This window comes from Piliocolobus tephrosceles, chromosome 7 (genome assembly GCF_002776525.5).
Source record: "Piliocolobus tephrosceles isolate RC106 chromosome 7, ASM277652v3, whole genome shotgun sequence".
NCBI lineage: Eukaryota > Metazoa > Chordata > Mammalia > Primates > Cercopithecidae > Piliocolobus > Piliocolobus tephrosceles.
In genome coordinates, this window is record NC_045440.1 from 67,455,129 (window position 1) to 67,482,555 (window position 27,427).

General features: G+C 42.1%; 1 protein-coding gene across 2 annotated transcripts in view; it reads left to right on the forward strand.

Moving 5' to 3' along the window:
- The window catches only part of ADHFE1 (alcohol dehydrogenase iron containing 1), a 37,063-nt gene extending 10,080 nt beyond the window's left edge, over positions 1 to 26,983 (forward strand). Inside the window, exons 3-14 of one of the 2 annotated variants that reach the window (XM_023222378.2) lie at positions 488 to 534; positions 2,044 to 2,097; positions 2,266 to 2,420; positions 2,886 to 3,082; positions 4,930 to 5,007; positions 6,536 to 6,641; positions 9,554 to 9,706; positions 11,683 to 11,781; positions 14,472 to 14,550; positions 14,725 to 14,821; positions 18,092 to 18,249; positions 26,456 to 26,983. In XM_023222378.2, coding sequence (XP_023078146.1) covers positions 488 to 534; positions 2,044 to 2,097; positions 2,266 to 2,420; positions 2,886 to 3,082; positions 4,930 to 5,007; positions 6,536 to 6,641; positions 9,554 to 9,706; positions 11,683 to 11,781; positions 14,472 to 14,550; positions 14,725 to 14,821; positions 18,092 to 18,249; positions 26,456 to 26,539 — 1,307 coding nt within the window. In that variant the 3' untranslated portion in view covers positions 26,540 to 26,983. The remainder of the gene's footprint in view (positions 1 to 487; positions 535 to 2,043; positions 2,098 to 2,265; positions 2,421 to 2,885; positions 3,083 to 4,929; positions 5,008 to 6,535; positions 6,642 to 9,553; positions 9,707 to 11,682; positions 11,782 to 14,471; positions 14,551 to 14,724; positions 14,822 to 18,091; positions 18,250 to 26,455) is intronic. The other variant, XM_023222379.1, reaches the window with a different exon arrangement.
- Positions 26,984 to 27,427: the final 444 nt, after the last annotated feature.

The window sequence follows — 27,427 nt, forward strand, 5'->3', positions numbered from 1 at the left end:
TTTTTTTTTTTTTTTGAGACTGGGTCTCACTCTGTTGCCCAGGCTGGAGTGCAGTGGCATGATCTCGGCTCACTGCAACCTCCGCCTCTTGGGTTCAAGCTGTTCTCCTGCCTCAGCCTCCCGAGCAGCTGGGACTACAGGTGCCCACCACCACGCCCGGCTAATTTTTTTGCATTTTCAGTAGAGGCGGGGTTTCACCGTGTTAGCCAGGATAGTCTTGATCTCCTGACCTGGTAATCTGCCAGCCTCAGCCTCCCAAAGTGCTGAGATTACAGGCGTGAGCCACCGCACCCAGCCACATTACATTCTATCTTAAAATGCAGGTATTGATTTTAATTTAATGTGCAACAGTGAAACCTGAAAACAATATATTTTCGGTAAGACTTCAAAGGAAATACTTATGTTCACTGCTGGATTTTACTATCAAATAACAATATTTATGCTTTATTTTAAAGACCCACTTTGATGCTAAATTTTACATTTCTAGCCCCTGGACTTTCACCTTCTGGGAAAACAACAGATTATGCCTTTGAGGTATATTCACTCAATCCATTATTTCTTTTATGAATATGAATGACCAGAAAAAATAAAACTAGAATATTTTGCTAATGAATTATTATTTTATTTTAAATCTACTATTAATTCATGTTCCATAATCTCTATTTGATCGGACCGTATTTAGCAAAGTACCTGGTTAGTATAATGGAATATAGACCTTCTGAGATCATGGCTAATGTCTAGAGTGCTGTCTTTGTACAGCCACTAAAATAGGATAAATTCCCAATTCTACAAATTCTGCTATATATATGTTATATGTTAAACCTTTAGTTTTATAGTTATAACAATCCCAAAAGAGGTCAAAGTAAAGTAACAATTCTGGTGCATTTTTGTCACACTGTAATTACATAACTACTTATAATTATTTGTTTAAGTCCCTGTCTCCTCCTAGTCCAGGATTTTTTTTTTTTTTTTTTTTTTTTTTTTTTTTGAGACAGTCTCACTCTGTCACCCAGGAGTGCAGTGGTGTGATCTCAGCTCACTACAACCTCCGCCTCCTGGGTTCAAGCGATTCTTCTGCCTCAGGCTCCTGACTAGCTGGGATTACAGGTGCATACCACCATGCCCAGCTAATTTTTGTATTTTTAGTAGAGACAGGGTTTTGCCATGTTGGCCAGGCTGGTCTCCAACTCCTGACCTCAGGTGATCCGACCACCTCAGCCTCTCAAGGTGCCAGGATTACAGATGTGAGCCACTGCGCTCGGCTTCAGGAATTACTAATTAAAATGTCACCGGGGGCCCGACAGTTAACTTACAGATGACCAGGCTGGGTGATACCATGCTGAGCTCAATGAAGGCACAGGCCCCATCTAAGGTGTGACTTCACTCAATCTCACTGCCATATGGGAATGCATTCCCAGTTTGCTGGATTATTCAAAAGAAAGTGAAATTCAGATGGTCCTATTAAGTTTTTTTATCCTAATTTTTAAGAGTTATTAGTCAATTCAAAAAAAAAATTTAAACATAACACAGATCAAACAAAACATATTTCAGGCCAAACATGACCCATCGTCCATCAGTGTAAAAGCCTTTCTCTCATCTGTAAACTTTATGAGGCCATGTGTCTCTTATTCATAGTTGAGTTACCAGAGCCTATACAGTGCCTGGAACATAGAAGACAGTAGCGTTGGCTGGGTGGCAGGTTTGCAAGGGTGGGTGGATGAACAGAAAGTACAACATTTGAGAGTTACTTTATGGGTGGAGATAGAGGAAGGCAGGCATTTGAAGCTAAGGGAACAATTAAGAGTTTATGATATGTTTGGGAAAAGACAAGTCATTCAAATGTGACAGGAGCTAAGGTTTGCTTAAGGAAGTGTGGTGTGTTCACACTTCTTTAAGTGAGACCAGGTGGGAGAAGACCTGGAAGACTGTGCTAAGGAGTGTATACTCTATGCTCTAGGCAACAGGAAACCATTTCAGGTTTTTAGAAATGGACTGGCCAACTCTCAAGTATTCCCTACATCTAAACCTTTTTATTTTTTTCAGATGGCTGTTTCAAATATTAGATACGGAGCAGGAGTTACAAAGGAAGTGGGAATGGCAAGTATTCGAGACGTCTACAGTCTCCTACTGTAAATGTTATATATCTCATAAGACACATGCTGACAACAATCACGTCCTCTATTTTTAAGAATGTACAATGTGAGTTTGCCAGAAGAGTCTGTTGCAGTTCTAGTGCCGTTGAACCTAACATAGGTTTTCTTGTAGGACCTACAGAACATGGGTGCTAAAAATGTGTGCTTGATGACAGACAAGAACCTTTCCCAGCTCCCTCCTGTGCAAGTAGCTATGGATTCCCTAGTGAAGAATGGCATCCCCTTTACAGTTTATGATAATGTGAGAGTGGAACCAACGGATGCAAGGTATTCTCGTATTGTTGTTATTGTTTCTTTACTTTAAGCAGAAGCTAACTGTTGATTAAAACTTGCCCCCAGCCTGGCGCAGTGGCTCATGCCTGTAACCCCAACACTTTGGGAAGCCAAAGCAGGCAGTTTGCTTGAGGTCAGGAGTTCAAGACGAGTCTGGCCAACATTGTGAAACCCTGTCTCTACTAAAAATACAAAAATTAGCCAGGCATAGTGACTGGCACTTGTAATCCCAGCTACTCGGGAAGCTGATGTGGAAGAATCACTTGAACCCAGGAGGCATAGGTTGCAGTGAGTCAAGATTGTGCTACTGCACTGCAACCTGGGCAACAGAGTGAGACTCTCTCAAAAAAAAAAAAAAAAAAAAAAAAAACCACACAACTTACTGCAAGCCTTAGTTAATGACATGGCAATTTATTTCTGAAAAACATAACGTAATGATTTTTATTTTCCCTTTCCAAGCTTCATGGAAGCTATTGAGTTTGCCCAAAAGGGAGCTTTTGATGCCTATGTTGCTGTCGGTGGCGGCTCTACCATGGACACCTGTAAGGCTGCTAATCTGTATGCATCCAGCCCTCATTCTGATTTCCTAGATTATGTCAGTGCCCCCATTGGCAAGGGAAAGCCTGTGTCTGTGCCTCTTAAGCCTCTGATTGCAGGTAAAGACTGTTTATTTCTTTGTTTTATTTTGCAGTTAGCAAAAGGTCTTAAGAAAGAGGCAAGCCAGTCCTTTTAACATATACATTTCTAAAGCTTTCTGGTTTGTTCATTTCAAATCAATGCCTTGTTTGGAGACGAATCATTCATTTTAAAATTCTGATCTTCGTTATTGTATAGATAAAGACAATTTGGGTCAGTGGAAGGAAAGTTTGCAGATTTAAGCTATGGGGTCACCATGTGGAAAAGGGGGAAGGTCATCACTGACATATGATGAGATCCCTCTGTCAGCAGCTTTGTCCTCTAAACTGCTGTCTGTTTTGTTCTGTTTTGCCAGCCACTGTAGAGTTTAAGGAGAACATTAGCTGTTATTTTTCTGGTGTTGACTCAACACTTTCTTCTACATAATGGCTCTTCAGCTGACCTCAGGCTTTGTCTGTTCCCTGGGACATGTGGCCAGCATGGCCCATCACTCTGGGTGACATCTGCTCTGTGGCTACCCAGGGCACAGACATACAAATCCAAATCAGATAAGCTCATTTGTTCCACAGGGGACCTTGAGATTTTCTGGTCTTTTCTTCTCTGCCATTTTTATGGCTGCTAGCATATTACTATTTAAAGTTTTATAGCTAACATGCACTAGCTGGTAACTGGGACATATCCTCAGTTTAAAGTTTTGCCCTTTCTTCTCCCCTCTCCTGCCCATTGTGAAGAGGCCTTGTGATGGGATGTGAGTAAGTCGATGGCAGATGAACTGCTGTGTTGTGAATGAGGGATCAGCAGGGAGCAGCATAATTGGTGTCTGGCAAATGGAACCCTCTGGTGAAACTGTGTCAGCATCACACAGAGGGGTGATTAGTAAAGTTTAGAAACTTGACAGAACCACAAAACCACGGAACCCAGCAAAGGCAGAGCGTCACTGTGCTTGCTGCCAAGAGGGAATAAAGATGTCTTTTAGGGAGAGCAAATATGAGTTTTGTTACCAGAGGTGCCGGGCAGCCTGCATTGACCCAGCTGCAGCTGCTTAAGCTCTGGCCCCCAAGGAGCCTGAAGTTCCCAGAGCTCACTGCTATTAATACAGCACAGTCATCACACATGTGCATGATTAACATACATATATGTTAACAAAGACACAGAAATCATACGTGCATGTTAACACAGATACAGAGATCACATACATATTAAACACACATGTATGTTAATACAGACAGATGCCATACATATTGACACTCACATTTATGCAGAAGCAGGCAATATGCATATTAAACATGACCATGTTCATGCAGACACAGACATGCATATTAAACACACATGCATGCTAAACATGCACATATGTTAATGCAGACATGGACATCATACATGCATGCTAACACAGATACAGAGGTCACACATACATATTAAATATACATACATATTAATATAGACACAGACATTATGCTTATTAGACAACATAAACATTCATCCAGCAGTCATGATACATGTCAAACATACAAGTGCATTAATGCAGGCACAGACATCAATGTACATGCTAAACATACATGCATGCCAATATAGATACAGACCTCATGCATGCCTGTTAATGCAGATACAGACATCATACACATTGGACTTACATGCATGATAACACAGACACTGACATCCTACATGTTAGATTTACATACATGTTCATGCAGATACAGACATCATACATGTTAGGCTTCCATATGTGTTAATTCATATACATCATGCAGACAAGAGGGTCAGCAAAGTTTCCTTCTCTAATTTTGTTCCTCAGTCCTAAGGCTGAATTAGGTATCTCCACTAACCTTTATTTAGATGCTTTATTAAAATTAATATTATTTTGTTCAAGTGCCAACTACCTCAGGAACCGGGAGTGAAACTACTGGGGTTGCCATTTTTGACTATGAACACTTGAAAGTAAAAACTGGTAAGAACTTTGCCCATAATTTTGAATTATCTCTCTTACCTTTCAACTCCACACTCTTCTTTAAATCTTAATATTTAAAAATCAAGCAGTTATGATACAGTTAGAATAAGCCCCAATGTTCTACAGCAGAGTAAGGTGATGATAGTCAGCAACAATGTGTTGTATATTTCAGAGTAGCTAGAAGAGAGGACTTGAAATGTTCCCCAAAAGTACTCAGAGTGATGGATATCCCACATAACCTGACTCGATCATCACACATTCTATGTATGTAACCAATACTCACATGTACCCTATAAATATGTTAAATATTTTGTATCAAGTTTAAAAAGAAAGGAAAAAAATCAAGGAGTCAAGGAAAGGGTATGTATATATACACATTTTCTTTCCTTTTCCAAGTATATATAAAAATATGAAACAATGTAATAAACTTCTTTTTGAGAATTACCACTGAAAGCATATTGAAATGCCATGAATCTTAATTGGCTATTCTCTGTCCAAGTTAGTGACTGTATATCAATGATAAATGACTGTTTCCTTTCTCTGATGTATTTTTTCCATTTTAAATCAACTTTATTGAGATTTGATTTTTGTATAATAAAATGCACACATTTTAAGAATCTGGTTTGATGAACCTTGACAAACATATATGCTCATGTAACCACCGCCCTAATCAAGATACAAAACATTACCATCACTCCAGAAAGTTTCCTCATGCTACATCCCAGCAATCCCTCCAGTCCTTTTTCCAGGTAACCTCTGTTCTGCTTTCTGTCGTCTTAGTCATTTTTATGCTGTCTTCTCTGTCGTGGACTCTTGGATAATGTGGTAGAAATATCTCTCTTTTTAGTCTGGCTCAATATCCTACTTTCAGATCTTTGTAGCAGAATAAATTGACATTTAACTGCACATTTTTAGTAACTTTTCTTTTTAAAATTAAATTGCACTATCCTTTGACATTTTGTACGTTGACGATGATAATGGCCAACACTTAGATTCTACCTCACAGTTTCTAAAGACTTTTACCTAATATTCTCCATTTGATCCCTATGACAGCTCAATGAGAGCTGGAGGCCCTGTGCTATTATAGTCTAATCTTATAGAGAACTCAGAGAGTCTAAGTGACTTGCCCAAAGACACAAAGTAAGTTGCAGAGCGAGGACCAGTGGTGTACTAGTAAACTGGCTCTCTGGAATTTAATAATAAACAAGTAAACCCTGACTTGTAGTGTTGGCCCATTTCTGTGGTGTAAATACGCTCACCATGGACAATGACATCACTCATCCAGGAGTTGGAAAGAGATGCATGCACGTGGCCCTTGGAAACCAGGAGGGGCCAGCTCCAGCACACCACTGAAAACCCCAGGCTTCTGACTCTAAATCACTTTCCACTGCTCCTTGCTGCCTCACGACATGAAAATGAACCTTTTCTCATATTTTTATTTTTAGGGTGATTTATTATCCCGAAATCATTTGCCTTCTTAAAATGATGCCCATGGCTTCAGCCTCTACTGAAAATCCGTATGTTTTAGGCATCGCTTCGAGAGCCATTAAACCCACACTGGGACTGATTGATCCTCTGCACACCCTCCACATGCCTGCCCGAGTGGTCGCCAACAGTGGCTTTGATGTGCTTTGGTAAGTGCTGGTGCTGCCTGGAGGGGCTTTTTAGTACTGAGTCTATGGATAGTATTTTGTTGCTCAAAGCACATGCTAAGTATTCATTGATTAGCACCCCACAACACCCCCAGCTTTGGCTGTCATCACCCCCCTGTCCTAAATCAAAACATTCAAGCTTTAGAGGTTGGTGACTAGGTGACATCTGGTGTGGGCCACAAACCTGCTCTTCAGGATGGACCCCCCCAGCCACAACCAGGGCCATAGGGATGCCGCTAAGGGGGCAGTTAGAGCTGGTGTGTGGTGTCTCAGGGACACACCAGCTACCTTTATGGCCTCACTAACTAGGCAATGCCCAAGGCTTCATGTCATGGAAGAGGGCAGGGAATATAGCTAACACCTCCAGAGCACCCCCAGACCATGTACATTGTGTTAGCACCTCACATACATCACCGCTTTACTGCAGCTCTGTGTGATACAGGACCTTTGTTTTATTGAACAAGAAAACTGGGTTTGAGATGTTTAGTGACTTGCCCATAATCTTACTGTATGTTCCCTCGGCTTCAGCTGCATTGTGCCGATGGCCCCCTATTCAGTATTTCTATCACAGACCTTGCTCCTGAGCTCCAGGCTTCATAAAGTCCCCACAGGCACTTCACATTCAGCATGTGCCACATGACTCTCGTTCATCTATGTGCATGGGCACATTTTTTTCACATTTTAACACCTCCAAAATCAGGACATATCTTAAAATGTGTGGCGTCACAGTATGTTTTCATCCTCAGTGGTACGTATTTTAAAAACAGTGCAGGCTGGGCACAGTGGCTCACGCCTGTATTCCCAGCACTTTGGGAGGCCAAGGTAGGAGGATCACTTGAGGCCAGGAGTTTGAGACCAACCTGGGCAACAAAGTGACACCTCGTCTCCACAAAAAAAAATTTTTACAAATTAATCGAGCTTGGTGGCACATGCCTGCACATCCCTGTACAGTGACTGTCACATCCTAAGTACTTGTATACTGCTTGTCACACGAGCGGGAGGTGACAGAGTCAGAACTCACATCCAGGTCCCTCAGGGCCACGTTCTGCTTCCCTCACTATGTTATGCTGCCTGCCAAGAGACTGTAGAAAATTGTGTCTAACTCCATTCTGGTCAATATTGTCAGAACTTTGATGAGCTGTCCCCTAATAACATGGAAATGAGGGGAATGAGATTATCCTTCCTAACTGTAAAGTGCATAATAAATACATCGCGACCCAAAGCAGTCACCCTTAAGTGGGTAACTCATAGGCCCAAAGACTTCACTGTCAATCAAAGTGGGGAGTGGGCTCAGAAGGCAGGAGAATAATGGCAGTTGCTCTTTCAAGTACTGCCCAAAGGAAAGAACACCTGGCCCGAGGAATCTGCCCTTAAGGCCCAGTGGCCTATTCTGAAGGTAGACAAGCCATGTATTAAATCTTCGAGATAACTCTCCTCATTAGGACTCCATGGACTTCTGATCATAAAGTGGCCATCCTACGGCTTGACTGTAGGGAGAGAAGGTGCCATCCTGAACGCTCAGATGTCTGCTCAACAGTTACGTTTCTTGTCATAAAGTATTAAGCTGACTTCCAGGCTTTACACATAGTTTCTGTGAGCTCAGCTCAGTGAGTCCGCCCCTGAGAAACAAATCTGCACTTGGATTTGGGATCTAGATACAGTCTAGATGTGCTGCAAGACAGAGGAAACACTCTGACTACAGTGGCCTCACCGGCCACCCCAACTTCCCCATGTGGACACCTCATTCTTGCGTTATTCATACATTCCCTGCTTAGAACCACAAGACCTTCATATCCATCGACAAACTAATTTCCAAAACATTTTCTAATGATTTGTCCAAAAAACATTATCTGCTTCTCGTGTGTAGTAGAGAGTAATTCCTCCATTCTAGGGAAAATGAAAGTTATACTTCGTGCAAAACATGGTGTCATCTCCCTTCACAGTCAAGTGAAAAGAGAGTGTCCCAGAAACACTACAGAGGTCCCCATGGGGAATTATACTGAAAACTATAATTCATGCAAACCATAGTTCATGTTACACTGTGTTTCCAGTGCATCACTGATCTAGACGGTGATGTCTGTTCTCTTCTGCAGTTGATGAGCTAGAAGCCATGGCAGACCAGCAGGTGGAGGCAGCTTTGAAGCTTAGTTCTTGAAACAGCAAACTCTGAGTTTAGGGTACATGAGAGAAAAAGATGTGCTTTTTCTTCAGGCCAAGAATTAATAATAATAGTGAACACTAAGGTATACAATGGGCCAGGCAGTATTCTAAATACTTTACATGTGTCAACTCATCAAATTTTCACAGCCACATCACGAACCAGTACTATTATTTATCCCTGTCTTAGAGTCACAAGAAGGATACTGCCTCACACCAGGTCCACAGCAGAAATATCTAGCTCCAGGATTGACATCTGGGCAGCTGACCCCAAAGTCTCTGTTCTCACTCATTACAGTGTAATTTTCATAGGAGTCTGGTGTAGCTATGACCCACCTTTGGTAATATGGTATTTGATCAATGCAAGGTATAAAATGGTAAATATCTTCCACAAGGAAGTCATTTATTAGATTCAGTACTTTTTTTGTGGCTCAAATATATAATTCAGCACCATAAAAATGTACTGACACTAGAAAAGGTCCATATGTAATCTTATATATACTGTTCAAAAATACTGTAATGCTGTTAATGTAAACTCAACTGTGTTAATTTATATTATAAGTAATGGCTGTTGTAGGCAATAGGTGGGCTGGTAGAATGTACTGTGATCATCAGTGTTAGGTAATATATCCACTGTGGGTTGAGTGCCAAATAGCTCCGAGACAGTTTGTCATCTAAATGGAGGGAAGGAGGAAGACTACGCTTTCCATCTGTGTATTTTCAATATTTCTTGTTAGCCATGCCCTGGAGTCATACACTGCCCTGCCCTACCACCTGCGGAGCCCCTGCCCTTCAAATCCCATCACACGGCCTGCGTACCAGGGCAGCAACCCAATCAGCGACATTTGGGCTATCCACGCACTGCGGATCGTGGCTAAGTATCTGAAGAGGTATGTCACCCCGAAGGGGATAGAAATAGAACAGGAGACCCACATTCTGCCAGCACGTGAAACATGACATGCCTGAGCCTGAAATATCCTGAGCAGGTCTGTTCACCAGAAAAGCAGTCAGTGGATGCGCAGAAGCTCTAGACACCAGCAGCCTCTGGGGGGACCCAAGGGACAGGCAGATGAAAACTGGGTCCTTCAGTTCCTAAAAGGCAAAGACAGCCAGGGGACAAACTAGGAGCCAAGCTAGGATGAGGGGCAGTGTCCTTTGAGATTTGGCTCCCCAGGGCAGAAATGAGACCCACGCTGGCAGATGTTGGCTATGCCCATCCAGGCCCCATCTGAAGACACACAGAATCCATCCATTGAGTTAACTCAAATGAACTAAACTTAAGAAATAAATGTGGGCTGGGCACAATGACTCACATCAGTAATCCCAGCACTTTGGGAGGCCAAGGCAGGTGGATGGCTGCCTTGAGTTTGAGGTTGCAGTTAGCTATGATTGCACCACTGCACTCCAGCCTGGGTGACAGAGCAAGACCCTGTCTCAATTTAAAAAAGAAAAGAAAATAGTAGAGATTGCTGTCCCAGGAGATATAAAAGGCAGAAAATGTAAAAAGATCCCTAAGAGACTGTGAAAGATTTATGAATACAAGTATATACATACATGTATAGCCATAGGCTACAGGAGAGCAAACAGCAATCAGCTCCTGAGAGAGCAAAGATATACTTAGGATGAAGGCTGATACCTGAGATATTAGGACATACTCAAAATCGGACTCACTTTTGTATTTATACGTAATGGACAGAACAGCCGCAGGTAGGCTAGGCCTAGACATGAGCACAATGCTTCCTCTGGCCTTAAGCTAGAAGCTCCACTGATAAAGGAGCCTTGGAATTGCATTTTGTAGCAGAACAGCAGGAAGGAACCCAGTACTATTTCAGGTCTGTGGGGGACTTCCAGGACAGCACAGCAGCACTTGACTAGGTCCAAGCAGACACGCATCATGGGGAGCCAGTTTGTTTGACAGGGACAGAGGCTTGGCAGTGGCACAGCGGTGGGAGATAAGGAGAGACAGACAGAGGAAAGGCTGAAAACTCCATCATGTGCTACTTCACCTTCTCATTGGGGGAATAAGGAACTAACATGGGGTTTCGGAAAGAAGGCAGGAACACCCAGCCATTCCATGTGAAAGGACCATTTCAAATGAAAGGGGAAGAAAAGGCTGTGCATTTTTATTTCGCAACAGGAACTCTTACACAAGGCAAAATTGCAAAAAAGCCCACATGAAAAGTAGGTTCCCTTGACAGTCTTCAGGCTTCTTCCCTGGGGCAAGGTTTTAGCAGTGAATGCAGGAAGGCTATGCACAATCAGAAAGGAGCTTTTGAGAATTTACTTTTCCAAAGTGGCACTGGGGACACCCAGAGCAAGCTAAGGCTCATTCAACAATAACATCCACTTCCACAATAATGTTAGCATAGAGGCGCAGCAATCACAGAGACCAAGAGGCCCCCAGTGGGTCCAATGAGAGGCAGTGTCTCAGAGAGAAAGAGCGCTGGCCTGGCCAGCAGGTAGCCCCAGGCATCTGAGAATGTTTACATCCCTTCACAGGGCCGTCAACAGCACTGACAAATGAAGAAGAAGAATGAGTCTCAGGGCACCTCCCTGGAGTGGCCCTCGCCATCCAGGGAGCAGCGTGTTGCCTCCCCCAGCGCTTTTACATCACATGAGCAGCTGACAGCATATTTATTATGCTTTTGCTGAAACAGTTGATGAGAAAATATGTTTCCCTTCAGTTTTCATTTAGATGACAAGGCATCGTTTGAATAACTTGCATAATTTTTCTTCCTACTTAGTAGCATTTCTTTCTTTTTCTTTTTTGTTTTTTTGCCCCCATATCTTTCCCTAAGGCAGCTCCTTATTCTGTAGGAATTGCCAATGTTGACGTGTTATTGTTAGGTGTTTATGTCATTCACAGGGCTGTCAGAAATCCCGATGATCTTGAAGCAAGGTCTCATATGCACTTGGCAAGTGCTTTTGCTGGCATCGGCTTTGGAAATGCTGGTGTTCATCTGTGGTGAGCAAATCTGAGATTTCATTTCTTTACTCAAGCTATTGCTTTAAAATTTTTTTTAATGTTTATAATTCAGGACAGGTGGTAAAATTTAAATGTGCTATAGAAGGAAGAAATTTAACTTTATATTCCTAAATGTATTCTTTTTTTTCTTTTTCTCTTTTTTCCAGTACCAGGAAACCTAAATGTATTCTTAAATTGAATGTGGTTCCTAAATGTATTCCTTTATGTTCCTAAATGTATTCTTTTTCTTTTTTTCTTTTTTCTACCACCAGCTAAAGTAGAAACCTAAATGTATTTTTAAATTGAATGTGGTTTACTGGGTTTTTTAATAACATATTTTTAAGGTATAATTCACATACTATATACAATTCACCCATTTAAAATGTACAGAACATTAGTTTCTAATATATTCACAAAGTTATGCCACCATCACCACAATCAATTTTAGAACATCTTATCACCCCAAAAAGAAATCCCATACCTCCTAGCTGTCATCCACCAAGCCCCCAACCTTCCCCAACACTTAGCAACTACCAATTTACTTTCTTTTTCTTTTATTTTTTCTTTTTTTTTTTTTTTTTTGAGACGGAGTCTCACTCTGTTGTCCAGGATGGAGTGCAGTGGTGCAGTCTTGGCTCGCTGCAACCTCCACCTCCCAGGTTCAAGCAATTCTTCTGCCTCAGCTTCCTGATTAGCTGGGATTACAGATGTGCACCACCATGCCCAGCTAATTTTTTAATATTTTTTAACAAGAGACAGGGTTTCACCATGTTGGCCAGGCTGGTCTCAAACTCCTGACCTTAGTTATCCTCCCGCCTCCACCTCTCAAAGTGCTGGGATTACAGGCATGAGCCACCACACCCAGCCTACTTTCTATCTCTGTAGACTTCCCCATTCTAGACATTTCATGTAAATGGAATCATAGAATATGCGGTCTTTTGTATCTAGCTTGTTTCTTCTCTATGGACATAGATTTTCCTTTCTCTTTTTATATATGTAGGAGCGGAATTGCTGGGTCATATGGTAATTCTGTGTTTAAATTTTGAGATACTGACAGACTGTTTTCCAGGGCATCTGTGCTGCTTTACATTCCCACCTGCAGTGGGTGAAGGTTCTGATTTCTCCACATATTCACCATGTGTTGTGGATTTTTTAAACTTAAATGTAGGATGTTTTCCCCCAATCTCTCACAAAAGAAAGGGATCAGAATGCTTGTCAATAGCCCAGAATTAATCTCTTTGATTGAAACTTTATTGGTATGTTGCTTTAAATTTGAAAATCATTGAACTTTGAAAAATAAGAATAGGCCTTTGCTAGGGTGAGCCCCAGGAATGATCAGCCTCTGATGATCTACCACTGATGGGAGCATAAATTGGCAACACCTTTCCAAAAAGTAAGTGAGCAAAATGTGCCCAGAGCCTGAAAAATATTTATGCCCCTTGGCCCACCAATTCACTTCTAGGAATCTAGCCTGAAGAAATACCCATGGCTGGGCGCGGTGGCTCATACCTGTAATACCAATTCTTTGGGAGGCCGAGTTGGGCGGATCCCTTGAACTGAACCCAGGAGTTCAAGACCAACTTAGACAACATGGTGAAACCCCATCTCTACAAAAGAAAATACAAAAATTAGCCAGGTGTGGTGGTACGTGCCTGTAGTCCCAGCTACCCAAACACCTGTAGTCTCAGCCATCCTGAGGAGGGAGGATCGCTTAAGCCAGGGAGGTCGAGGCAGCAGTGAGCCAGGATTGCACCACTCCATCCCGGGCAACAGAGTGAGACCCTGTCTCAAAAAAACTCAAACAACAAAAACAACAGAAAACTATAATATTTTCCTATTTGTTCATCAATATTTCAGGAGGCTATAAAATTTTTTTCACTGAGCATGGTGGCTGGATCCTTGCTCACTTGAACCCAGGAAGTCAAGGTTGCATTGAGCTATGATCACACCATTGCACTTTAACCTGGGTGACAGATTGAGATACCATCACAAAAAAAAAAGAAAGAAAGAAAAGAAAAAGAATTTTTCAGTAAAAACAAAAACCATGATGCCTTTTCTTGATGTCAACTAAATCTAAACAAATCCTTAGGGTAGAATTCAGGCCAGAGAAATCAGTCAAACAAGAACTGATTAATATAGCCTGTCAGGCTAGAATAATCATTTCTGATTGGACTCCATGAGTATGTAACATTTGAAGGGATCTGTCAGTTACTGGCGGGGCAGATCACTGGTGGATCAAGCTTGCACGTCATCAAATACAGCACATCCTGACTCACAAAATTCCCCTGACATCATCTGGGAGCACACTGCCAAGGAGCTGCCAGGAAAAAACAGAAAACACATGCCCAGAGCTTATTACAGAAACTTCAAAGTGAATTCCCCAGTCTTTGAGATTATAATGTTAATTAATGTGTTCAGGGAGTTATTTCTGGATCAATACTTTTTAATGTCATACAATTCCATAAGCATTTGAATTTGACCATTTTCAGAGGTTTTGTTAATGAGTGCACTACATACATGTCCTAGACATCATAATATATCCTTATGTCCAAGAAAACAGAACAAATCACTTTTTCAGGTAATGATACTGTCTAGAGACTGTGACAGGCATCCCCATGAGAGTATCTTTCTATTGTTGACTTGAATATTGATAACTGTGTATCAACATGAGGATTTTCTTTCTTTTCTAGCCATGGAATGTCTTACCCAATTTCAGGTTTAGTGAAGACGTATAAAGCAAAGGATTACAATGTGGATCACCCACTGGTGGTAAAATCATAAGAATAAATTATTTAATTAAATATTATAATCCTCTCAATTTCCATAAATATATTTGCCAATTCTCGCCTGCTCAGAATATGGGGTAAAGTAACTTAATATCTAGAATACGCAGGGAAGAACAGCTTTGTCATCTGCCGGTCACTGTGTTTCGTTTCTCCCCAGCCCCATGGCCTTTCTGTGGTGCTCACATCCCCAGCGGTGTTCACTTTCACGGCCCAGATGTTTCCAGAGCGACACCTGGAGACAGCAGAAATACTGGGTATGAACCGTTACTCAAAATTCTGTGACTGGCCAGGCATGGTGGCTCCCACCTGTAATCCCAGCATTTTGGGAGGCTGAGGTGGGTGGATCCCTTGAGCCCAGGAGTTCGAGACCTGCCTGGGCAACATGGCAAAACCCCATCTCTACAAAAAAAAAAAAAAAAAATTAGCCGGGCATGGTAGTGCAAGCCTGTAGTCCCAGCCACTCAGGAGACTGAGGTGGGAGAATCACCTGAGCCCAGGAAGTTGAGGCTGCAGTGAGCTGTTATCATGCAACTGCACTCCAGCCTGGGAGACAGAGTGAGACTCCCTCTCAAAAAAAAAAAAAAAAAAAAAAAAAAAAAACCATAAAGGACAATACCAAAAATATTACTTTGCAATAGCTTAATAATGAAATGTCAGGCTGGGCACAGCAGCTCATACCTGTAATCCTAACACTTTGGGAGGCTGAGGCGGGAGGATAGCTTAAGCCCAGAAATTTGAGACCAGCCTGGGCAATATAGTGAGACCCTGTTTCTTTAAAAACACGTTTAAACATAAATATATTGATTTAAAATGTCAGTGACTTGACCAAAGCCCTATCTAGCACTAAAATTCTGTCATTATTATGCTTCTGGGAGTATTGAATCTGTTATGTTTGTAGTAATACTGTTTCGTGTTTTTATCTCTAGAGAAAGTATAATTATTTTTATTTTTTAAGGTTATAAATGACTTTTGCTATGTTCAATAATAAAATGAATCTATATCAGGAAGCAAGAGTAAATTCCCAATTATAGAGAATCAAAACAACTGGAAACTTTTTTCATCAAAGCCTGCAGAACTCCTGATCAATTAGAAACTTTATAAAAATATCCTGAAAGAGGAGTCTGTTTGCCATACTGTAGAATAAATAATGTCAATAATAAGATATCCCCAGTACCTTTTGAATCTTACCAGAAATAAAATGATATTCAGGATAGCTTTAGTGGTAAGTAAAATGTTGGTGTTTTGCTAATACAAGAACTCTTTTAAGTAGACTTGAATATTTTATTAACTTGCAAAACATCTTATTCCGCCACTTGTGTTTAGTTAGGGCAGGAAAGGAAAGGCTAAAAAGAAAACTTCATTATGCTCTCCTAGCCCAGCCGTTGGAGAGATTATTTCCAGGGAGGTAGGAAGGACCGCAGACATCCTTCTGCAGGAGCTCCCGCTGAGCCCCAGGTGCTGTGCTGGGAATGTTAATGACACAAGCCCAGGGCAGAGGGGCCAGGGGCTCCATTTCCCAGAGGGTGCTGAGGGGAAACAGTGCAACTTTGCCAAGGATCTGTGTGCCTTTTCTCTTTCGGACTGGAGATGTTGTTCTGCCATATTTTGGGACTCAGCTACCTTTGTAAATATTCAAACCATGAAAATAAGTGGAGAGCTCAAATCATAGGCTACATTTATGGTAAATGGGAAAATCTTAGAGAACTTGAAGTTAATACTCCAGGCAACTGGCAACACTGCTGAGAAGGGAGTTCCTCTGTTAGATTCCAGGCTGGAAGAACCCACTGATTCTTCCTTCTTGAATGGGAAATTTTAATGTTATCTACACTTAGCTATCCCATACTATGAAATATTTTGATTCTCCATGTCATCTTAGATTTTCTTAGCTTTAGACTGATGTATTCTTTTTCCTACCATCTCTTTTTTTCTGTAACACTTCATAGGAAAATGCAGAGGTTTCGATGGTGTGTTTTATGGCAGCATTCCCAGGAACATTAAAACTTCATAAACTTTGTATCATGTGTCACCACTCCACCTAATCCATATTTTAGCTGCCGCTGGGTAATACAGACTGGTCTTGTCAGGCAAGGTTTACCTTTCACGCGGCTGCTCTCCCAGCCAACCCCGTATCTGGTTCTATTCATACCTTTTCCTGGATTCCTAAGAGTTCTCACTGTCATGGAAGAGAAAGCTAAAAACCAATTTAATGATGTGCTTCAATATGGAGGTGATAGGAGTTATGATCTCCTTTTGAACAATACAGGAGAAAGTGAACTTAGACTACAGTGGGAGGCATTTTGCATAGACTTCATATAATGCTACACTCTGTAGAGGGCTTTACTTCTTGGCACTGAATGTGTTTGGCTAGAATACATGAGAATGCAGGGTGCTAAGGGTTGTAAAATCAGTTCCCTTCCTCTGGGAACTTTGTCACCCTGCCTGAGGGCAGAAACTCCTGCATGGCTCTTCCAGATTGCCATTTCCATGATTATGTGCGTTTTTAAATTTTTATTATATATATACATATATACACATATATATATACGTATATATACATATATAAATATAAATATACACACATATATGTGTGTATATATGTATATACGTATATGTATATATGTGTGTGTGTATATATATACACACATACATATATTTAATAGAGACAGGGTCTCACCCCCAGGTTGGTCTTGAACTCCAGGACTCAAGTGATCCTCCTGCCTCAGCCTCCCAAAGTGCTGGGATTACAGATGTGAGCCACCAGGCCCGGCCTCTTAATTACTAATTACTAATCATGTAAAAATTCTGCCCTTATGAATCTTCTTTCATCAATACCATTATTATCTGCATATGAAACGCTGTTTTCTGAGAGCCTTCATATTCTTGGTGCTGCCCAGCTGGTTCTACAATATTTATTTAGAGGAAACTACCCTGCCCTTTGGCAACAGAATCTAAAATTAAAAGTTTTGTAGCTATAGAGGAGAAAAATTTTCTTCCCTGTTCACACATAATCCATTTTTGTCATGCTTATTTTCTTCCTTTTTGGTGGTTAATTTTGGAGCTTTTGTACTTCTGTAAGCTTGCCTCACAGGGTGTTTGCAAAGGATTTATCTTTTTCTAAAATGTTGCTGTGGGAAAAGACGTTGAGCATATCGTACACCTCTAGATGTCAGCAAATTCCAAGCCTTGAAATTACATAAGCTATGTGTTCTTCAAATATTCATTCCTCCATCCCAGCACCAGCCGACTTTCTTGCCTCGTTCTGCACCTCTCTTTTTGTCTCTGTTCCTCTTCTTCCCACCACACAAGGGGCCAGCATGTAGGACCTGGAGCCCCTCTGAAATATCTGAGCTAAGTGAGCTTCCCCAGCCAACTCTGGCCCTCCTGGGGAGGCACACGATGGCCCCGTGCTGGGCGTCAGGGAGACCCCGTGGGTGTGCATGGTGTATTCACTGATCTTGTGACTGAACACCACCCAGAGCCCGTTTCTTCATCTCTCCCTACAGTCAGCGCTTTATGTCTTCTAGGAGCTGACACCCGCACTGCCAGGATCCAAGATGCAGGGCTGGTGTTGGCAGACACGCTCCGCAAATTCTTATTTGATCTGGATGTTGATGATGGCCTAGCAGCCGTTGGTTACTCCAAAGCTGATATCCCCGCACTAGTGAAAGGAACGCTGCCCCAGGTAAGAGACAGGCACGCTCCTCACTCCCTGCAAAAGAGTCCAGCGCCCCCAGAAAGACATGCTCCGTTGGTGGTGGGCCAGCGGGGATGGAAACCAGGGGTCCCCAGTGGTTCTTAGGTCTCTTCCACAGCAGACAGCAGTTCTGTCCTTTCCCGGTGCAACAGAGCCAGGCCCTCGCCTTTCTGTTCATCCATACAGCTGTAGCTGAGGTGAGGCTTTTATGAAAATTTTCATGAAGGGATGGATCCTTTATGAAAATTCAAGGCAAAAACAACCAAACTGATCTTGAACTATGGCAAAATTTCCCTTTTCCCCATTTCTGTTCTTTGACGGTCTCCTATAAATAACTATGTGAAGCTGTTCCAAAAGGACCACCAATATTATTTTCCATTGTAAAAAAGTTACAGATCTCTACTATTTTGTGAAGAATAGGCATGGCCTTTCAACTAACGCTATCACCAAATTGCTTTTGATGAATGTGGGAGATTGTATACTTGATACATATCCATGTCACTATGGGTCTGGTTTCATTTCTCAAATGTTTGTGAAGAATGTAAATGGAGCTGCATCCCTAATTCAGTAGAGTCATACTAGGTGTAAAGTTTGCTCTTCCGAGGTTCTCATGAAGAGCTCCGATCCCTCAGTGGACCTCTCTTGAGCTAGCACATCAGATCCTAATAGGTCAAGGTCCTGTTCATTGCAATTCACTATAAAGCAGAGAGCTCAGAGCATGAGCACTTTGTTGGTGGACCACACCATAGTCACCATGCCCAGAATACTCCTTTAGTCCTCCTGGCCAATATGGGAAAGGCAGAGGTCACCTCAATGCTGTGAGGGTATGAGGATAAGGATCTTCTGCCACATGCTGAGGCATTGTGGATCTCTCCCTGACCATGGAACAGAGTTAGCAGCTGAAACATCCACTCACACAGCAGCCCGCTTGCCACAAGTGCTGGTGCTTTTCCCTCACCCCACTCCAAGTAGGCAAGGGCCTCAAAGTAGCTTCTTCCTCCCTGCTTTGCTAGTGCTTAGAATGTTGATAGCCTCACCATTCACTTAAGATAATATTTGTGGGGCCGGGCGTGGTAGCTCAAGCCTGTAATCCCAGCATTTTGGGAGGCCGAGACGGGCGGATCACGAGGTCAGGAGATCGAGACCATCCTGGCTAACACAGTGAAACTCTGTCTCTACTAAAAAAAAAATACAAAAAACTAGCCGGGCAAGGTGGTGGGCGCCTGTAGTCCCAGCTACTCGGGAGGCTGAGGCAGGAGAATGGCATAAACCCGGGAGGCGGAGCTTGTAGTGAGCTGAGATCCAGCCACCGCACTCCAGCCTGGGCAACAGAGCGAGACTCCGTCTCAAAGAAAAAAAAAAAAAAAGATAATATTTGTGACCCATCTAATTGGGTGAGCAGCTCAGCTACAGTTTATCATCACCAAGCAGAAATTCAGGTCCCAGTGTTGATAGAACTTCCAACTCTCAAGAAAAATCAGCAATCTGGATGTTGGCGTTGAATTCCCTGGTTTCCAGTGCACAAATGAAACGTAGTCCATGAGCCACCAGTTTCCCTGATTTGGATTCAGGCTCAGTGAATTGAATTGCATCGAGAAATAGAAATGAACAAGAAACAAAAGAGTCTCAAAGTATAGCAGAGACCCTGGACTAACCCTTAATTCTAACCCGTAAGTCTAAGGGACCAAATCACTAAAAAAATCAGACTCTCTAAGGCCCTCACAGTTATTTTATCCAAACCTACCAGCCTGTAAGTTCTGTGAGGGCAGGAATCTGTCTGCTTGGCTCATCCATTTTCCATTGCACCTAGCACAGGCTAGTAAACATATTAAATGAACACATACCTCCATTGCTCTCCTCCTAAGTCCTCTGTCTAGCTAAGCTTTAATGGCTGACTGGGGATAACTTTTTGAAGTTTCCTTAGACTGACTAGGACTCAACCAAAGGCAGGGGAGCCGTGAAAGCTCAGGGACACCCTGGACTGAATGGTCATAGTGATTTTTTCCCAGGGGAGGGACAGGGCTGGAGTGCAGTGGCATAATCATAGTTCACCACAGCCTTGACCTCCCAGGCTCAAGGGATCCTCTGTCCTCAGTCTCCTGAGTAGCCAGGACTACAAGTGTGTGCCACTACACCCGGCTATTTTTTTTTTTTTTTTTTTTTTTTACTTTTTTGTACAGATGAGGTCTCACTGTGTTACCCAGGCTGGTCTCGAATTCCTGAGCTCAAGAAATCCTCCTGCCTTGGCTTACCAAAGTCCTAGGATTATAGATATGAGCCACAGTACCTGGCAGTCACCACAATTTTAATGTAGCTTCTGGCTTTATGGCATGGTCCCAGTGACACTGTCCATCCTGCCAGGGGCCCTCCAAAAGGTTCTGCTTGTTTAGCCCAGGAAACTGTTCAGGAAAATGTGTGTGTCCACCTCCAAGAATGGTATCCATGATTTTCAGATGAAACTGTCTGATATCCTTGGCCATTTGATTGCTGGTCATCAGTACACACTGACAGGTGTTTACTGTTCTAATTCTACTGTGGTCAGACTGTCACTTTCTTTTGTTTGTTTGTTTTGTTTTTTGTTTTTGAGACAGAATTTCACTCTCATTGACCAGGCCGGAGTGCATTGGTGCAGTCTTGGCTCATTGCAACCTCTGCCTGCCAGGTTCAAGTGATTCTCCTGCCTCAGCCTCCCGGAATAGCTGGTATTACAGGCACACACCACCATGCCCGGCTACATTTTGTATTTTTAGGAGAGACAGGGTTTCACCATATTGACCAGGCTGGTCTCGAAATCCTGACCTCAGGTGATCTGCCCACCGTGGCCTCCCAAAGTATTAGGATTACAGGCATGACCCACCATGCACGGCCCATACTGTCACTTTCAAAGCGATTCCACACAGCAGCAGATCCAGCCTAACATTTGAGACCACTAAAATAGCACTAAATGAACACTCAATAGCAAGTTAATTAGATATCATTCTGAATGCCTCCGTGCACATGCGATGCTGGGAAATCACAGATAGTAAAACCTTAATTGGACAAAACAAATTTCTTAATTTCACAAAAGATGGGAGGTAACTGGAATCTTTTGGATATAAGTTGTGTCTTAAAGTGGGAAGCCAGAATTTCCTCAAGCTGTATTTGTAAAGCACCCTAAGGCATCTGCTGCCTTTTTCCCTCGGATCATGTTTTCATGATTCAGAGAAATATAGTTAATTTTAATTAACTAGCTCTAGGTTCACTTGGAGTCTACGTGATTGAGATATATATATATTCACAGATTGATAGGACTTTGATAGGAATCTTAGAAATAAGCTTGTCCATTTTGCAGATGAATAACTACTATGGAATTTTGTTTGTTTGTTTTTTTGATGGCAGTGACTGTTTTACAGGAATGCTGTGGCCATTTCAGAGTTTTACACATGCAGTAGACTAATCTTCACTTATTAGCATCTCCAGGATTTAAGGTAGTGAGAATATACTGGCTCCTGCAAAGAACATCACCAGAAAGGTTATTCAATGTAGTTGACATTTGATGAAGGTTCTTTTCTGTTTAGCAGTGAGGGATTGGTTTTCTCTGGAAGGAACAACCAGGCCAGTATTCTTGACCAAACACAGCTCACACTGGTGGCAGCTAATAGCAGCCCTGTGTACAGAGGCTTTCAACTGCCATAGCCAGGCTGCAAGGGGAGCAGGCAAGAATATATTAATCTTCCAAGCTGGATTTCTGAAACCCCTGGAAAGAAACATTTACATTTCAAATCAAAACATTTCATTACTGAGGAGCGCTGTCTACCCAAATGAGCACTTCCACTCCCTGGTAGACAGGCCAGCTGAAATGTTGTTGTTTTATGAATGTGCTAAAAGTAGATGTCTGAATTTATTTCATGCCCATGTTAATGAGTTGTCCTTCAGTCTTACATGCCTATAAATAATAGCACATCATTGCTTAACACATCTTAATTCTGAGAGAGTTTAGCTTTTATATGGCAGAGCTGATATGTGTAGGGGCATATCAAAAACTTTGTGTCCTTGTCCTGTTTAACCAATCACTGGGGGCCAGAAATGCGAAACAGAAACTCAACTCAGGATTGGCTTCAAGTACTTCTAAGAGTCCTGCACTGCTCCACCAAAGATAAACAGGATCAGGTCAAGGGCCTTTAAGCTTATCAGATAAGACTCTCCCATTATGAGCAAAGTAACTTGCCATCATCTGCAGTTATGGCAAACACTGAACTTCAGTTCTTGACCCTGCACAAACATATACATAATGAGACCCTCTGCCTTGCTATGGATTTCCAAAATTCCTTAGGGTCTCTTAAAAATCTGCTGGGATGTGACATTGTCTTTACCTCACCCATATTCATTGGCATTGTCCCCCCACCCCTCCTCTCTCTCATTTGTCCCTCTATCCTTCCTTCCTTCCTTCTTGAACTATCTGTTAAATTGTGATAAAATATGTATAACTAAAATTTACTGTTTAAACCATTTTTTTTTTTTTGAGACGGAGTCTCGCTCTGTCACCCAGACTGGAGTGCAGTGGTGCGATCTCGGCTCACTCCAAGCTCTGCCTCCCGGGGATTTTAACCATTTTTAAGTGTACAATTCCATGCCATTAAGTACATGCACAATGTTGTGCAACCATCACCACTATCCATTTTCAGAACTTTTTTTTTTTAATCATGCCAAACAAGTGGTATGTCCATTAAGCATGAACTCCCCATTCTCCCCTTCTCCTAGCCTTTGGGAACCTCTGTCCTGCTTTCTGTCCCCATGAATTTGCCTATCCTGGGTACCTCGTGTAAGTGAAATCATACAATATTTGTCCTTTTGTGACTGGTTCATTTCACCCAGCACAGTGCCTTTAGTGTTCATCCACGTTGTAGCATGTGTCAGAATTTTATTCCTTTTTTATGGCTGAATAATATTCCATTGTATGGATATACTACATTTTGGTTATACATTTACCTGTTGATAGACACTTGGGTTGTTTCCACCTTTTGACTATTATGAATAATGTTGTGATGAATATTGGTGTACAAGTATCTACTTGAGTCCCTGCTTTCAATTCTTTGGGGGTATAAACCTAGGAGTAGGATTGTTGCATCATATAGTAACTCTGTGTTTAACTTTCTGAGGAACTGCTGAACTGTTTTCTGTAGTGGCTGCACCATTTTACATTTCCATTAACAGTGCACCAGGGCTTCAATTTTTTCACATCCTCAGCAACACTTGTTATTTTTCTTTGTGTGTGTGTGTATAATAGCCATTCTAATGGTGTGAAGTGGTATCTTATTGTTTTGATTTGCATTTCTCAGATGACTAAGGATGGTGAGCATCTTTTCATGTACTTATTGGCTATTTATATATATTCTTTGGAGAAATAACTAATCAAGTCTTTTGCCCATTTTTGAATTGAGCTGTTTGAGGTTTTTTGTTGGTGAGTTGCAAGAAGAATTTTTTTTTTTTTTTTTTTGGAGACAGATTCTCGCTGTGTCACCAGGCTGAAGCACAGTGGTGGGATCTTAGCTCACTGCAACCTGCACTTCCTGGGTTCAAGCAATTCTCCTGCCTTAGCCTCCTGAATAGCTGGGACTACAGGTGCACGCCACCACGCCCAGCTAATTTTTGTGTTTTTAGTAGAGACGAGGTTTCACCTTGTTGGCCAGGATGGTCTCGATCTCTTGAGCTCGTGATCCCCCCACCTCAGCCTCCCAAAGTGCTTGGATTACAGACATGAGCCACCACGCCCAACCAGAATAATTTTTATATCCTGAATATTAATCCCTTATCAGATATATGATTTGCAATTTTTAAAAATTTTGTTGTCTTTTCACTTTCTTGACAGTGTCCTTTGATGCACAAAAGTTTTAAATTTTTATTCAGTCTAGTTTATCTGGGGTTTTTTTCCCCCTGTGCTTTTTCTTTTTTCTTTTTTTTTTCTTAGAGACAGAGTCTTGCTCTGTTGGCCAGGTTGGAGTGCAGTGGCGCAGTCTCAGCTCACTGCAACCTCCGTCTCCCAGGCTCAAGCGATTCTCCTGCCTCAGCCTCCCGAGTAGGGGGGATTACAGCTGTCCGCCACCACACCCAGCTGATTTGTGTGTGTGTGTGTGTGTGTGTGTGTGTGTGTGTGTGTATTTTTAGTAGAGACAGGGTTTCACCATGTTGGCCAGGCTGGTCGCGAACTCATGACCTCAAGTGATCCAGCTACCTCAGCCTCCCAAAGTGCTGGGATTATAGGCGTGAACCACTGCACTGGACTCCCTGTGCTTCCAGTGTTATATCCAAGAAATCATTGCCAAATCCAATAACATGAAGATTTTTCCCTAATTATTATTCTAAGCGTTTTAGGGTTCTAGCTCTTACATTTAGGCTTTTTGTCCATTTTGAGTGAATTTTTCGAATACATCCATCCTTCTTTTCATTCCTTTTACCTGACAAATACTGATTGAGTCCCTACTGAATACCATGCATTGTATGGTACACTAACAGAAGGAAAATAAAGTACCTTTTCTCCTTTGTAAAGCTTACCTTCTAGTGAAGGGAGACAGTGAACATCTATAAATAAGATATAAATGAAATAATTTAAGATAATGATTAGTGTATGAAGGAAAATCTGCATAATGAGATAGAGAGTGATCTCATGGGGAAAGTGTGGAGAGAACTCCAGCCAGGCTGTTGGAAAGGTGCAGGATGATAGGGCAATGCTTTCCAGGCAGAGGGGAAGGCCCTGGGGCAGGGTCAAGGTTAGCATGTTCAAGGAACTTAAAAGGGATGGTGGGACTAAGTGAGGTGTTAGAGCTGGGGTGGGAAACAGAGCCAGATCAGGGTAGCCTTAGAGGCCATGGTTTTGTTGTAATAGCCACGGGAATTTATCTGCGAGCATTAAGCACAGGAATGGTAGGATTCAGTTTATACTGGAAAAAAATCACTTTGGCTGCTATGGGGAGAATGACCTCTGTGGTGCAAGAATGGAGCAAAAGTGGAAACAGACATTTTAGGAAGGTTTTCAAGCTGGACAGGCGAGTGATAGCAGTGCCCTGGATGCTGGTTGTGGTACCACAGGAGGTGAGAAGCGCTCCAACTGGGGCTTCATTTTGGAGGTAGGACTGACACTCTTGCTGATGAGTTGAACTTGCAGAGCAAGGGAAAGGGGAATCAAGGTTGGCTCCTGGGTTTTGCCTGAGCTATTGGGTGTCATTTCTGAGATGAGAAAATGGGAGGAACGGTGGGGTGGGAGAGTCAGAGTTCTATCTTGTGTATGTGAACTTTGAGATGCCAGTATCCCCCTCCACACCACCTTTACTAATTCAGCAGATAACTGTCGAGCATCTACTTACTATGTCAAGCCCTTCGGTAGGCGCAGGGCAGAAAGCAGCGCACACAGCTGAGCCCCTGGCCTCACAAGCTTCCCTTCCACCAGCTACACTCCCAAACACATCAGCAACAGAAAACATGCCCAGAGACCCATGAAAATGGAACCTCAAATTGGACCTTCCTCAGTTTCATGCAGGCACCAGGGGAGTCATCGCTGTACCTTTTAGCCCCTTTCCCCGAGAAGCTACTGACCAGAGTATAAACAGAAGTAGGATGCGCTGGGTGTCTTTGTTGAATTGACTCAATAATCGTTGGAGCAATTAAAAAATCACTGGATTTGCTTGGGGACACAGAGATGAAACCTTAGTTAATAGAAAAAAATGGAGTCACTTGTTGCATATAGCATGAAAGTTAATGTTCTACTGAAGTCCTTTTGAATATACCTTAAGCCCAAGTTGCAAAATACATGGTCTTAGATGTCGGGGATATCCCAGTTCTGTCTTCCTTGACAGCACTGGTTGTGCCCACGACAGAGCTCTGTGCATACGCAGAACCTGGCAGACGTTATTGACTGACCTAGTTTTGTCATGATAGGGGTGTTTTTCCCAAGGTTGGTTTGGGCAGAAGGCTGTTGCCAGGGCATAAGGCAAAGGGCAGTGGCTTTTGAAAGCTCTGTGGGGAAAGCGGTATGATGTGATATGTGATAAACCTCCGAGCTGGGGATCCAGTCATATGAAGTATACAAGAAATACCATTTTAAAGATACAGCATTTATCAAGTCATTTATTCTTATGACCAAGTTAATTTCCATAACTTTGTAGCTTTTACAAATTGCCTTTTCAAAGCCCTGGGTAACTCCTTTCATTTACTGTTTCAGGAAAGGGTCACCAAGCTTTCACCCCGTCCCCAGTCAGAAGAGGATCTGGCTGCCCTGTTTGAAGCTTCAATGCAACTGTATTAGTTGTCATTTTAAGTGGAAGAATTACCATGGCCATTGTAGTGCTGAGAGCAAGAGCTGATCTAGCTAGGGCTTTGTCTTTTCATCTTTGGCATAACTTAGCTGTTGCCAGTATGGGTGGGGTATAAATTTATCTTGCAAGAAATTCCCCAAAGCTCAGAGTCCAGCTCCTTCCATAAAACAGGCTGGACAAATGACCACTATGTTAGACCCCCAGGGTCGACTTCAGGGGTCAGTGTTCCTGTACCAAACCCCACACAGAATACTCTGCCCCTGCTTCATGAGCAAATGAACAAAAACTCAAAAGTATAAATTATATTTCCTATGCCTAGTAATTCACTGAATGTCTAGAAATTTATCTGATAGAAACACTAGCACCAGTACATACAGAAGCATGGCAAGGATGTTTCTGGCAGCACATTTCTAATAATAAAATATTTGAAACAACCTTAAGCGTTCATTATTTATAGTATACTAGACTGTGGAATTCTGTGGTACTGTTAATAAAGATGAAGTAAATCTCTTGGAAATGTGTCCATAATATACTGGGAAGTTGGCAGAAAGTAAGCTACTGAATAATTATGTATTAGTATGATCTGATTTTTATTTTTTCAACTATACATAAACATATATCTACATATACATACAAAAGGAAGATGAACATCAAAATGTTAAACATTATCACTGGAGAAATGGAATTTGGGGTGTGGAGAACTAAGAGAAAATGTTCACTTTATTTTATTTATTTATTAATTTTTATTTTTTTGAAATGTAGTCTCGCTCTGTCTCCCAGGCTGGAGTGCAGTGGTGCGATCTCAGCTCACTGCAACCTCCACCTCCTGGGTTCAAGCAATTCTCCTGCCTCAGCCTCCTGAGTAGCTGGGACTACAG